The sequence below is a fragment of the Chiloscyllium punctatum genome, chromosome 39, assembly GCF_047496795.1.
Source record: "Chiloscyllium punctatum isolate Juve2018m chromosome 39, sChiPun1.3, whole genome shotgun sequence".
NCBI classification, from domain to species: Eukaryota; Metazoa; Chordata; class Chondrichthyes; order Orectolobiformes; family Hemiscylliidae; genus Chiloscyllium; species Chiloscyllium punctatum.
In genome coordinates, this window is record NC_092777.1 from 33,004,481 (window position 1) to 33,019,877 (window position 15,397).

At 39.2% G+C, this 15,397-nt stretch overlaps 1 protein-coding gene across 1 annotated transcript in view; it reads right to left on the reverse strand.

Annotated features, from left to right (window-relative positions):
* Positions 1 to 15,397, reverse strand: part of LOC140463939 (phosphoinositide 3-kinase regulatory subunit 6-like) — a 99,133-nt gene that overhangs the window by 63,370 nt on the left and 20,366 nt on the right. Inside the window, exons 2-4 of the mRNA XM_072558422.1 lie at positions 5,399 to 5,570; positions 4,349 to 4,441; positions 1,119 to 1,226 (exon numbers count right to left, since the gene is read on the reverse strand). Of these exons, the coding sequence (XP_072414523.1) occupies positions 1,119 to 1,226; positions 4,349 to 4,441; positions 5,399 to 5,411 (214 nt within the window). The 5' untranslated portion in view covers positions 5,412 to 5,570. The remainder of the gene's footprint in view (positions 1 to 1,118; positions 1,227 to 4,348; positions 4,442 to 5,398; positions 5,571 to 15,397) is intronic.

A 15,397-nucleotide genomic window follows, 5' to 3' on the forward strand; every position in this document is an offset into this window, starting at 1 on the left:
CTCGTTCAGTGGACATAAAAGAGAGGAAACACTACACTGTAATTGTGTGTGCAATACATGCTCCCAGGTGTTACCTCAATCTTTTACACTGAGGGTTGCCCAATTACGTATATCTCTGTACACAAATATAAAAGAAATTCCATGCTAAAAATACTTCTGCTTTGAAAATATAGTTATTCGTCTTCTGTGAAAGTTTAAATGGCTTTAACAATAAAGATTCTGAATCAGTTTTGACATCTGTGTAGAGAACGGAATGGTTCCAGCAGTATTCAGCAAGCACATTGTTCAGCAAACACAATCTGTCACTCCAATATCTGACCTATTTGTCTCCTCACTGAAGAGTGTGGTGCTGGAAAAGCGCAGCTGGTCAGGCAGCATCCGAGAAGCAGAAGAATCAATACTTTGTGCACAAGACCTTCATCAGCCCTTCAGCATAAGTCCTGATGAAGGACTTATGCCCAAAACATCAATTCTTCTGCTCCTCAGATGCTGCTTGACCAGTTGTGCTTTTCCAGCACCACACTTTTCGACTCTGATCTCCAGCATCTGCAGTCCTCACTTTCTCCACTTGTCTCCTCACCTACTTACTTGCTATCCCACCTCATCATGCATCTGACACTTTTCCCTGATCCACTTCCTTGCAATCCCAACCCCTCACCCATCCACCTGTCACCCTACGTCTTCACTCACTTACCTGGTAAACTAGCCCCTCACCTACTTACCTGACATCCTAACCGTCATTCCCCCAACTACTTCCCACCTTGCTGTATCACTCATTTACCTTCTCTCCTCGTCAATATCCCCATGGGACCTTGAAACCCCAGAATTTTGCAACTATTGCTGTAAAAAGGGGGCATGGGTTCTCCTGCAGCACTGATCCTGCACTGCCCTGGAAGGCAGCCAAGGAGCAGTGTAGTAATCTGACTGTGATTGCCACTCCTTGGAAGATTCAGCCCATTCTTAAATGAAAAAATCCAATGAAATGACTGTCAATCAAATATCAGTTTTGTTATACTTTGGAATGGCTTATTAACCAGCCATCTGGGAGACTGGATCTAAGCAACTATTATTTAACCAGTGATCTTGAAGGACCTGCCTCGACATCACAGATCTCCTACCTCGACTGCTTGAGCCTCCCGGGGTTCTTTGGTCCAGTTCCCGTACTATGGCCTTTACACTGCGCTGAATGTCAGCCTCAGCATTTGTTGCTGAACTGGGGCTTCCAGCTAAACAAATAAAAGAAGAAGGTACATTTCACCAAGACATATTGTAAACACTGGCTCTCACCGTCTCCAGTCTCCATGGTCTTAAGAAACAGTCTGATAGAATATTTTCTCACAGGTTGGTTTATTCCTACATTTTCTCATTAGGGATTGGAAGCAGCAGTGGGTTAATGATTAAGAAAACAATAATGAGGGACAAGTACTGAGGCAGACAAAATTGGGGATAAAAAGAAGAAAATGAAAAGGGAACAAGGCAAACAGTAAGAGAAAGAGCAGAAGAGAAACACAAAAACCAAAAGTAAAGCCTCAAAGTGAGACAAATTGGTAGCAGAAGAGTGAAGACAGAAACCAAGAAAGACTCTAAATTTAAGAGCAAAAGTATGTATGAGGACAAATACAAATAAAGAAATAGCACTGGATTTTCAAATTTGGAGTCAAGAGTTAGCCAGGCACAGAATGCTGCTGATAATTCGAGAACATACTTCAAGTTTCAAAGTGAGGTGGAGGAGGGAAGCACATTCACCTCTAACTCCACCCTAAATCCTCCGAGGTTTTATTTAATGAGACAGGGAGGTAGGGAGTAGAATTTTCAAAAGTGAATTTGGTATGTTTGAACAGTCCAATGCACATTAATACACAGCCATCTGAGTCAGAGTGGAACAAAAGAAATTCCTTTTATGATTGGAAATGCTGGACAATCTTCCACCAGATGTTATGCACTACATCTGATTTGCCTGCTAGATGTTTTCTAAAGGGTGTATGCTGCCATCCCTGCTAGATATTGCTGCTCTCTGCGATAAGGCGGGGCAAGTCCTTGCGTGTCACAGTGTGCTATTTTCACTTGTGACATGTTGCCAGCTCCTGGTAATACTGTGCACTGTTAACTGGGTGCCCAGCTCATCACCCACCTGAACTGGGCACTTCAGTTAATGTGTGGGGTCAGGACCCTGAAGTTATTCAGGTATCAGATTCCCAAACCTGCTCTGAAAAGCAGTCCCGAGAGTTAGTTTCTAAATTATTCTTGGTACATTCATTACTGCTCTAGTTACATTTGAAGTCGCTTGAGGATGTCATTTGCACTGATTTTTCTTTGCACATCATTAATTATGTAGTTCACCAGCAGTTCTCGTACTGGTTCGAAGTTACGAGCCCCTGTATTCTGGAACATTCTGTGTCAGTGATGATGCCACAGTGAGATAACAAAGGAGGCCCAACTGAAAACTTATCCATTTATGTAATCAAATGGATTTATTCATAAAAGTGTGAAGTAATAATGAGGCTAACATTTTTTCTATTGTGAATAGAGACACAGGTCAAATAAATATGATTCACAGTTGTCTTCCCTGTCAAGGAAAATGTGAAACAGGGTGAGAGATTGCTTCTCCAACCTCCTATGCAGGAACTTGTTAGTTACAACACAGGACTCAGCTTCTCCATAAGAGCAGTTTCAGATGATAGGATTTACAATTTCTTCATGATGGGTCCTTCAATAATCAGCGTGTGAAGTGAAAGGCACCGATAATCTGTATGACTGAGAATTAGGTATGTTTCTACGTTGAATTGCAACATGAAAAACTGACCATTTGAGCCAACAAGTTTATGCCTGTGTTAATCTTCCATACAAACAAAAATATTGATCACACGTTCCTGCTCATCAACCACTTCTTCAATCTATTCTTAAATACGAATACGATCACTGTTTTAATCACTAAATCTGGGTTTTCATTCCATTGAGCAAAATACAAATATCTGCAGTGTTCACATGATGTCTCTTTAGAAGGAATGTCCAATTTTTTTTCTTGAGAATGGTAATTGGATTCTTGTTCATATAGTAACATTCTGGCTGTATTTGTGATTGAGATGAAAGATAAGTAATAATAGTGTCAGGTTTAAATCTGTATACTGGCAATTGGTCTGAGTCAAAACAGATAAGAGCATAGAATTCATGCAAGGGGAGATGAGCAAATACATTCTATTTTCTATTTAGTAATAAGAAAATACAACATAAATTTTCTTGGTGAAGCAATGATTTCAGCAAAAGCTGAAAGGGTCTGAATCCTCAAAGTGTTGTGAACGGTTTAGACATGCTACAGAGTTGAGTGTTTGTACGAGGAGGACCAGACCATGGACCAAATGCATTGGTCGGTCAGTAGAAAAGGAACACTGGAAGGTTATGTCATCAGGACTGTCATGACTTGAGTGACAGAGGGTTCATGGTGATGTGTCTGTTCAATTGACTGTATCTGGAGACCCTGGGTAGAATATGTCTGCTGAGTGAAAGCAATTGAGAATTGCCAAATCTATTAAATGGGTTAAATGAGAGATACATTGTAAAGGATGATGTGTTAGAGAACTTGGGAACTGCACACATGGGAGTGATGAGGGGGATTAGGATCTTGTACAAACTACTTAAAGTGAAATTTCCCTTGTTAATTATTATTTGAATTATGTCCATTTTGGTTTGGTTGTTACAGTAAAAGTTTGAAGAATTGATATTTTGTCTTTATGCTATTTCTGTTGTTTCACAGGGATTCCTTTCTTTCAAAGAGTTATGTCTCTGGAGATGGTGATGCTCTTCCAAATTGTGCCATTAGGTTAATTCAGCTCACTTGTTGTAGACTTGTCAAACAATGGCAATTGTCTGCTTCTGCATATTCTGCTTTATCCTTTCATATTTGTACACTGACTAATATCTGTCCAGTACTCAACTCAGAGGTTATCTGGACTCTGATAGGGACCTCAATTCCTTTCCTTTAGAAGAGATTCTTGTCATTGGGTGGCACAGTGGTTAGCACTGCTGCCTCACAGCACCCGAGACCTGGATTCAATTCCTGCCTCAGGCTGTGTGGAGTTTGCACATTCTCCCTCTGTGTGAGGTTTACGCCGGGTTCCTCCCACAATCTAAAAATGTGCAAGTTAGGTGAATTGGCCATGCTAAATTGCCCGTAGTGTGGGGTGAATGTGTCAGTGTGGACTCATTGGGCCAAAGGGCCTGTTTCCACACTGTTAGTAATCTAATCTAAAAATTTGAATTGCTTCAAAACCTTTGCTATGGGGCCTCCTGTAAAGGCCACAAGTGTGTGTCTGTTGACATGATTAATAATGTGCACATTCATGTCACTTACCCCTGATACTTGTGCAGTTTTCTGACAACAACCCCATGTCTGCAGCATCTTTTCTCACCCACACTGCTGCAATGTTTTTCATTGGGCTCCTCACTGCAACAAGTGTCAATCAGAAATAATTTCATAAATTTAAAAACCCAGAGTAGAAGAATACCATTAACCCCTTGGTCATTCATTGATCTTTCTGGATGAAATTTTGTTGTGACATTATGCCACATATGCCCCATCTTTGGTATCTTTCATCCAAGTAGGAGTCATTAATCAGTGTCTTCTGAGGTATTTTGGATTCTACAACTATGAACATACAAACATATGAACACGAAACAAGAGTAGGTTCCTCAGCCCTTCAATCTTGCTCCACTGTTCAATAAAATCCATGGCTGGTCTGAATTAACTTCAACTTTACATTTCTGTATGCCTCGATCGTCTTTCATTCCTTCAGTAATCAAGAATATATCTACTACTACATTAAAATATTTAAAAATTCTGTATCCAGTGGTATTTGAGGAAGGGAATTACAAAGACTCTCAACCCTCAGAGAGAAAAAAAATCTTTTCCTCATCTGAGTCTTAAATTGGTGTCCTCTTACTTTTATACTACGACCCCTAATTATAGATTCTCTCTCAAGAGGAAATATCCTTTCAAAATCCACTTGGTTAAGTCCCTCAGGACCTTACGTTTCAATTAAGTCACTTCTGATTCTTCTAAACACCAGAGGATACAGGCCTAGCCAGTCTAGCCTTTGCTTATAATGCAATCTTTGCTTATAATTAGCAATCTGCTAATTCCAGATATTGGGATAGTGTATCTTCTCTGAACTGCTTCCAATGCATTAACATCCTTCTGCAAATACAGCAACCAGTACTGTACACAGTAGGAAGGTAGCACAGAACACAACAAAAACAGAGAACTTTATAAATTTTGAATGGATTGACAGTTTGATGAAAATTAACAAATCACATTTCTGACAGTAAGCAACTTAGTTTCTGCAAACAGAAAGAACTAGATGCAGTGTGGGGAATTTCAACACAAAACTTAATTAGAACAAACCTTTTGGCTCCATTGTTGCTTAAGTGTTCAAGTGATGCTTAGTGTCTTGAATGGGATGGAACAGCAACATCCAAGAGATCAGCCAGGACAAAAGCCTGGTTTCCTGATTATTCTATTAATTCTGATGATGGATTTCGATGATATTTACATAATGTTTGTCACCATTTGTAGCCTACAAAATAAACATAAAAACAATTTTATATTGTGCAGTCTAATTAATCGGTGTAAGAAAGTTCATCTGTTAACCACATGCACAGCTTTAGTAGTCAATACCATAATTTTACGTGAATGGCTTCTTAAAAATGCACTTTTTCAAATGATTTGCAATATCATAACAATCACAACCATTCTATGTCAAAAATTGGATACTTTTGCTCTGAAATATCTTATAAAATCTACTCTATGGTCTGAGCTGTACAGTTGATGCAGGAAGTTAGAGGTGGGAAGTGGAAGCAACAAGCACCACATGTGGTTTGTGCAGAGGTGTATGAAAAAAATAAATTCACTGCGTCACTGAAGCAGTTCTTCAATATCTAGAAAAGCATTAAGTATTGCAAAGAAATGATGCAAGACAGTAGCTTTCTTTCATTTAAAATGATTGATAACAGGATGGATTTTTCAATAATTAAATAACAGATTGGTAATTATCAATTAAAAATCTAAAGCATATTTTTAAATGAATCAAAATGGACAGCACTTTGCGACTTTCCTCTCCGAACCTCAATATTTATTTTAGCTTTAGTACTTGCTGACTGTTCTAAATCCTTTATATATACAGACTTCCCTCTTCCTAAAATTTCCCTTTAAATAAATAGAATAGGTGTGACTCTCCTCTTCGAATCCGGAGGAAATTAGAAAAAGGTGACACTTGATGAGGATGGAAAACTGAAGCAATGAGGCCTACTACGTGGTCATGGTCTCACTTGCATTTCCTTGCCCTACCTCCATTGCTACTGCTGCTGACCACTGCTTTTTAAACTTGTGGTGCAGCTTTGCCTTCTACTAAATTATCCATTCAAACAATGTTCGTACACTTCCCAGGGATGACACAGGGATTCACCTACATCAAGGAACATAGCCTTGGAGTGGCCTCCATTCTGACCAACACTTAGTCAACAGTATCCATGGCTTTTGTCACTGGATAGATCTTCTGGAGCTTACCTGGGCAGCTAAAGACACAGCATCAGAAGCAGTTTCACTTCATCCAGATTACTTACCAGATAATATGAACACCTTCTTAGCAGCTGGAAACCTTATACGCATACCTGATGGACCATGACCAGAAAATAGGTTGGACTCTGGTGCTAGCAAAGTGGTTTGCCAGATGTCGCTGGAGAATTCTGGCCAATGGTTTTACTTAGTTGAATATAAGCTTTAAAGATTGATATTCCAGTCAATTATAAGCTTATATGTGAAAGGTGACGGCTGCCTTTTCAACAAATCTTATGTGTGGCAGTCACACATAAATCCATAGAAACATAAACTCAATCAAAATTCAATTTTGACCGGACAGTTCTAAAGCCATCATAAAAGGTATTGATAATGGAGATGGGCACATGGTCAAGAGATTGCAACATCTGCTTTTACACCAACAAGCAGCAATGAGAAATGAAAGCCATTACAGTATAGATAAGCAAAAGGGCTGGCTTAAAGAGACAAATGACCTGCGTACACCCAATTAAGCATGAATAACAGACAGTCCACTACATTTCCTCAATTTCTTAGCACATTCTCCTAGCATTCTTCCCCAGATTCTGAAAATGCAATATCTGAAATAATAAATTTAATTGTGATATTTGCAGATAATTTCACTATGTGAGGCCTAATTGAAATTAAATCATACATTCTGAACCAGTGAACCAAGATGTAGAAGTTGAATTCTCTTTACCACAAATACTGTTTATTAATAGTCTTCAACAACTGTACCTAAATGTTATTAATTTAAACAGGATTAACATTTACTGTTTCTAAAAACGAATATTGCAGAACATATTAGGCCAGTAGATCCATATCGTCAGATTGCAATCGTATCAATGCTAAACAACCTCAAAAAAAGAACAAGAAATGTCTGTTTGAACCAATTCCTCTACTCCTTCTGTATATACAAAGAAAGAAAGAAGACAGAAAAGAAAGGGAAAAGAGAAAGGAAAGAATCCATACCATGGAAACAGATTCTGAGCTATTTTCAAATATACACTTTTGCTTCTTGCAGTCAATAGTGTTGATATATAAATCTTCTGACTAGTCCTCACTCCTCCAAAGTGACAGTTTGTTACTCAGTTATCTGAAGGCCCCTTCTGCTTCCCAGTATTCAATGTTTTCTTCTGTTGGCATTTAGAGTCATAGAGTCATAGAGATGTACAGCCCGGAAACAGACCCTTCAGTCCAACTCATCCATGCCAACCAGATAGCCCAACCCAATCTAGTCCCATTTGGCTCATATCCCTCTAAACCCTTCCTATTCATATACACATCCAGGTGCTTTTTAAATGCTGTAATTGCAATAGCTTCCACTATTTCCATTGGCAGCTCATTCCGTACATGCACCATCCTCTGCTTGAAAACATTGCCCTTAGGTCCCTTTTATATCTTTCCCCTCTCACTCTGAACCTGTTCCCTCTAGTTCTGGACTCCCCCACCCCAGGGAAAAGACCATGTCTATTTATCCTATCCATGCCCCTCATGATTTTATAAACCTTTAAGGTCACCTCTCAGACTTCGACACTCCAGGGAAAAAGGCCTTAGCCTATTCAGCTCAAATCCTCCAACCCTGGCAACATCCTTATGTCTTTTCTGAATCCTTTCAAGTTTCACAACATCGTTCCAGTAGGAAGGAGACCAGAAATGCACACAATATTCTAAAAGTGGCCGAACCAATGTCCTGTTAAGCCCAACATGACCTCCCAACACCTATACTCAATGCTCTGACCAACAAAGGAAAGCATTCCAAACACCTATTTCACTATCCTATCTACCTGAGACTCTACTTTCAAGGAGTTATGATCCTGTACTCCAAGGTCTCTTTGTTCAGCAACACTCCCCAGGACCTCACCATTAAGTCCTGCTCTGATTTGCTTTCCCAAAATGCAGCACCTCACATTTACTTACATTAAACTCCATCTGCCACTCCTCAGCCCATCTGATCAAGAGCCCATTGTACTCTGAGGTAACCTTCTTCACTGTCCACAATTCAGCTTATAGTTTTGTTTCAGTTATTATGATACTCTGCCTCTATCCCCAAGTTAGAACTCTGCTGGTTTTCATGGATCTTAATTTATTCCCAGGCACATTTCAGTCACCCTATCTTGAAGCTTTTTTCAAAACATGAAACCTTTGCTGTGACCTTATTACATGCTTCATGCACATGTTGCCATACACATTAGGAACTATAAGCTGGCTTCACCCATCATGAAAAAGCACTGGAAATTGTGTAGTCCACTAGAATTACAATATCAGAGTATCTTTTAATGCTTAAGGATGCCAGTTGACCTACCATGCCGATGCTAACATCTTTTAAAATGAGTTTAGTTTAGACACAGAATCCTGCTTTCAGTCAACAACCCTGCAAATTCAACATCCTCAAAAAAAAAATCCTCTTCTCACTCTTGCTGTTGATATTAAATTTATGACCATTTGTTATTGGCCCAGTTCCCCAAGGAAATAGCTTTTTCAAATCTACTTCATTAAAACTTCTCATCATCTTGAAAACCTCTGGATGACAACATCTTGACTTTTTCTGTTCCAAGGAGAGGAGCCCTATTGTTTGCAAACTGTTTTCAACCTAGAGTACTGTCATTTTCATTGCATCCTGGTAAACCACCTCTGCACTCTTGTTACAACCTCTGCATTTTTCCTGAAATGCTTAGAATTATCTGCAACAATCCGGCTGTGACCCTAACAGAAATTTATAAAGTTTTAGTGTGATCCCTTTGCTTTCCTAATGTTTGACAATATTTATAAATTCAAATAGCCCATATGCTTTTTATTAACCAACTTAATAACTTGAATTGCCACCTTAAAAGGTTTACATATAGTCAACAAAGTTTTTTTTTCATCTATATTTATCAAACCTGTGCCATTTATAATACACTATTTCTAGATTATTTGGTTCACAATTTTCAACATTCAATTCCATTTGCCATGCTTCTGTCCATACCACCCTGAAGACTTCAAGTACCTTCCTTACTATATGCAAAGTTGTGTTTTGTAGCATTGAGAATGTCAGAGAATGGGAGGTAGGTGTGTGGGTGTTAACACAACACTCATGTGCTACATCCCTTGCCTTCCTTTTCATCTTACTCTACTGTTCATTAAATGTCAGCAAAATACATGCTGAAGCCATATAGGTTTGATTCAAAATGTGTTCAAAGTACCAACATTGTAATCTTTCACTAGATCGATCTCAAGAAGAACGTATCCTGGCATATTTATCCCTATCAACACTCATATCAGGTAGCGTTGCTGACTGTTAGCCTCTTAAGCACCAACTTAGATACATCTATGTAGGAGATTTAAATACTGAGCAGTAGGGAGGTCATTGAAGTACACCATATTAGTCATCATGGAGTTCCAGTGGCTGAGGAGAACAGCATTTGTTGCCCAGAGAACCTATTTGCAATGTGCTTGAATCCAGAAGTCTAGGAAGGTAGATCTCATGGATTCTGCTTTTACAAGAATGCTTTCTAATAACATAGGGTACCTTACTGGAATGTAATAGATGTTCATTTAGCTTCCAAGTAGTTGTTAATGTATCTCTGGATATTTCTTGTTGTATCATATTCCAGATTAGATACTGATTACAATCTTGCATTTTTGATCGGCGAACAAGCTCCAAAACTAATTTCAATCCAAATTATAGGTTAACTGCTTCATTTGACTTTTGTAACACGGACATTAACTTTGTCAAGGTCTAGCAATGGGCTTCCAGATTAACCTTTCAAGGAAGTATTGTTTACTGGTTAAGCAATGTTCTCAAATGTTTTCTCTTATAGTTTTGATGATAATGGATTCTGAAGTGCAAATATTTAGATCAAATCTGCTTTTAACACTGCTTTTCAAACAAGGTTCTCAATTTTTTTATACTCCCTTCTTAAGATGATTTGGAGATGCCGGTGTTGGACTGGGGTGTACAAAGTTAAAAATCACACAACACCAGGTTATAGTCCAACAGGAAGTGTGCTTCCAATTAAACCTGTTGGACTATAACCTGGTGTTGTGTGATTTTTAACTTCTTAAGATGGAATATGTCAACATTCAAGCCTCATGTTCATTTGTTTTGATTTAGGATATAATTTCTTCCACAAGTTCTTTCTTCGAATTTAAATAACAGATAGTGGAATAGTTTCCTTTCTTCTGTTGTTTCTTCACTGCATTATGATTTGAATTGAGGTTTTCAAATAACCAAAATTCACACAATTATGATATTCAAACTTCAAACAAAAACTTAGATGCAAACAAGTGATTGAGCAATGCTGGTTGCCCCAGTAACCGGTAACTCTCTAGCAGTACAGCAGCAGTATATATCTCAAACATTACTTTGGGAGCAGTAGCCGATGTGTATCTGCCTTCTTATCAGCAATTTCCTCTATACTGAGTCTGCCTTCAAACTGTGGGCAAAATAACCAAATGCATCATTGAGAAACCCACCAATGTCAGATCATTTCTTCATTTCTGCTACAAACTGAAACATATTTATTATCAATTTGCATTACCTTGAACAGTTTTGTGAATAGCAAGTGGATTCGTGCTCATATATTCTAAGTCAGCTTGAATTAACTTCTCGTAAAGTTTGTCTTTACAGGTGGGCAGGAGCAATCTGATCCTCATTGTATGCATTTACATACAAAGCTTCACTATTTTCAGCACTGATTGCAAGTTCACTTGCCTCAAGGTAAAAGCCAAGTTTTTTCATGTAGTTACTCCTGCTCAACCTTATTTGATGCTCACTGATTGCACCAACTAATAGCATTGTGATAAAAAAAACATTTTTGTGATGAATAGTGTTGATTAGATGGGGAATAACTAAATAATATGATAAACTTTATCAGCAGTTCTAGGCAGAATCTCAGAATGCATGATTGCAATGATATTGTGTCAGAGAGTCACCAAGGAATATACTTGAATAGGTAAGTCTGTTCAGTTGAGCCATCTTGATCAGGGAAGGGAGAATTACATAAAAATGTAATACATTGTAAAGTGACCATTGAAGGAAAGTTATTCCTTGACCATGTGAAGTTAGTGCTGCAGGCAGCCAGAAATCTCAAGCCTATATAAGTTTCGAAGGCTATGGATCCACCACCACAAGATCATCAAGGCTGATACCTCTGTGAAGTTCTAAGGCAATGTTGCCTTGGAAGGAGCACAATCCCTCAGAGCAGATATTAATCCAGGACCACATCTATACATTCAGATGGAAATTAAAGACTGCACTGTACAAAGGAGAATTAAGGGATTCAGCTTAGTTTATCCCTCAACCATATATAGCAGTTTGAGAGATCATCCGGTGTAAATTGGATAATGATTATCACAGCTTGGAAGTGTATTGTTGTTTGCGAATCACTTTGCAATATTCTTGAGAATGTGAAAAGATTTAACTTATCTATCATGTATTTACATACACTTCATAAATCTTATTATCGATGATCAAAATTATTTCTAAGTGTGTTTAGTTCAAAATATTGTGAACCCAGGAACGACACACTGTTTTCATAGAGGAGTCCAGCTCGAAAGAATGCTTAGTAATCTCTAGCCCAATGGCACCTCATTCACCATCTTAAATATGCACTCATTGGCACACAACGGTGGCAGTATGTTCCACCTACAAGATGCACTGCAGTAACTCACTATGTCTCTTACGATCGCATTTATAAAACCCACAAACTCCACCACCTAAAACAGTGAGGGTAGGAGATGCCGGAGAACACAACCACCCAAAAGTTCCCCTCCAAACCGCACAGCATTCTAACTGGAATCAATTACAACTCTTTCACTGTCAATAGTTCAAAATCAAATTAACATTGAGAGTGTACCTATGCCCCATTTTCCTGACTGATTGATACTTCAGAACTACAAAGTTGAAAAAGTATCTTTCACTTTTATTCAGTTTTAAGCTCACTGCAGAAGCTTTAGATCTATCCATATCCAATGAACTGCTCTGAAAATTTTGACGGCTGCAACAGATTCTACCACATCAGTCGAGATAATCCACAACATTCTACAAGAAACTTCTCCGCCTTTCAGTGTTAAACGATCGATCCCTTATCCTGAAATTGTACCCTGACATTCCTCAGACAGTGGAAACAACATATCTGATCCAACGTATCTGATCCTTCAGAAACCTTTAAAATTCCATTCTTATTCTTCAAATTTCAGGAGGCAATTGTTCACTTTAGACAGCGTAGGATGCAATCCACCAGATCAAGAGAATGTGTTGAGATTAATCCTTTAATGTTTCACCATAACTTTGCTATTAATTTCCCAAATCCGATTAGATTACTGCCTACTTTTGGTAAACAACCTGTGAGGACAGATGCAGGCTACTTGCTCACTGCCTCTGCCACTTCCTCATTCCCTATAATAATTCCCCTGTCTTTGTTTCAAAGGGAGCAATGTTTACTTTAGTATCCTCTTCCACTTTCCATATTTGTAAATGTTCTTAAGATCTGTTTTGTTATTTTTGTCTAGCTTGCTCCCATATTCTATTTTTTTTCCACTTTTAATCAGCTTTTAGATGATCCTTTACTGGTTTCTAAAGTATTTCGGATTCTCAGACATGCTGCTGTTCTTTGCATTCGTATAAAGTTTCTTCTTTTAATCTAATGCACAATTACAGTATTGTTACAGCACAGAGGAAATCGTTCAGCCATGTCTGCGTGGGTTTCCTCCAGGTGGTCCGGTTTCTTCCCACAGTCCAAAATGTGCAGGTTAGGTGAATTGACCATCCTAAATTGCCCGTAGAGTTAGGTGAAGGGGTAAATGTAGGGGGATGGGTTTGGGTGGATTGCACTTCAGCGGGTCAGTGTGGACTTGTTGGGCCGAAGGGCCTGTTTCCACACTGTAAGTAATCTAATCTAATCATTGCCCTGTTGTCCTTGATTATTTCAGTTGTGGGAACAGTTTCCCTCTGTCTGACAGTAAGTAAATGAGGTTCCTCATGCCTACAACCATTCCATGAATCTTCCAAAAGTGAGGTGCCCAGAACTCAACACAATACTTCATGTAAGGCTGAAGCTGTAGATTGGAAAAGTTTAATATACACTTTTGTACACTATTCCCTGATTAACTGACTTCTCCACTTACTCCACCACCTTCAATGCCTCATACACATATTAGATTAGATTAGATTACTTACAGTGTGGAAACAGCCCTTCAGCCCAACAAGTCCACACCGACCCGCCGAAGCGCAACCCACCCAGACCCATTCCCCTACATTTACCCCTTTACCTAACACTACGGGCAATTTAGAATGGCCAATTCACCTAATCTGCATATCTTTGGACTGTGGGAGGAAACCGGAGCATCCAGAGGAAACCCACGCAGACATGGGGAGAATGTGCAAACTCCACATATGCTTCAGATCCCGACGTTCCTGTGTCCCCTTTAGAGTAGACCCCTAAACTTTACATCGATTGTCCACCTATGTCCTACCAAAATGATTCACATCAAATGTCTGAGTTGAACTTCATCTGTCAGTTCACAAAGAATAAACAGGAACAGGCCAGTCAGCCCACCAAGCCTGGGCCAATACATGGTGCCTTTCGAAATTAAATACCTTTTATCTCTATGCATTCTTTATCCCTCTCTTCTCTGGCTCTTCATATGTGTGTCAAAATGCCTCTTAAACATCGCTATTGTATAGGCCTCCACCACTTCCTCTGCTAGTGTCTTCCAGGCACTTACCACCGTCTGTTAAAAAACCTGCCTCTTAAATCTCCTTCAAACTTTCCTCCTTTTACCTTAAGCTTACATCCCCTAATAATTGACATTTCTACCTTGGGGAAAAAAACTCAGGCTTCTCAATTTTGTAAATCTCTATCAGGTTGCTCTCAACCTCTAATGTTCAAGTTGTACAGTCAGGGTTATAGATATACAGCACGGAAACAGACCCTTCAATCCAACTCGTCCATGCCGACCATATATTCTAAACTAATCAAGTCCCATTTGCCAGCACTTGGCCGACGTCCTTCAAAACCCTTCCTATTTATATACCCATCCAGATGTCTTTTAAAATGTTGTAATTGTACCAGCCTCTACCACTTTCACACAGAGGGTGGTGCATGTATGGAATGAGCTGCCAGAGGAAAAGTTGCCCCTTAGGTCCCTTTTAAATATTTTCCTTTCACCCTAAACTTATGTCCTCTAGTTCTGTAAACAAACTGAATTTATCCAATCTCTCCTCACAGCTAATACTTTCCAAAATAGGCAACCTCCTGGTAAATCTTTCCCATATCCTTTCCATAGCCTCTACATGCTTCTGGTCATATGGAGTGACCGGAAGTGTACAAAATATTCCAAATGTGGCCTAACTAAAGTTCTATACAGCTGCAACTGACTTCCCAATTTTTATTTTCTATGTCCCAACTGATGAAGGCAAGCATGCTATATGGCTTCTTGACCACATTACCGACTTGTAATACCAATTTCAGAGATCTGTGGACCTGAACACCTGGATCCCTCCATACGTTAATGCTTCTAAGGGTTTTGCCATTTACTGTGTACTTCCCTCCTGCATTAGACTTCCAAAGTGCAACACCATGGGCTGAGAAGTTGCAGATGGAGTTTAATTCAGATAAATGCAAGATGCTGCATTTTGGGAAAGCAAATCTTAGCAGGCCTCATATACTTAATGGTAAGGTCCCAGGGAATGTTGCTGAACAAAGAGACCTTGGAGTCAGGTTGATAGCTCCTTGAAAGTGGAGTCACAGCTAGATAGGGTAGTGAAGAAGGCGTTTGGTATGCTTTCTTTTATTGGTCAGAGTACTGAGTACAGGGGTTGGGAGG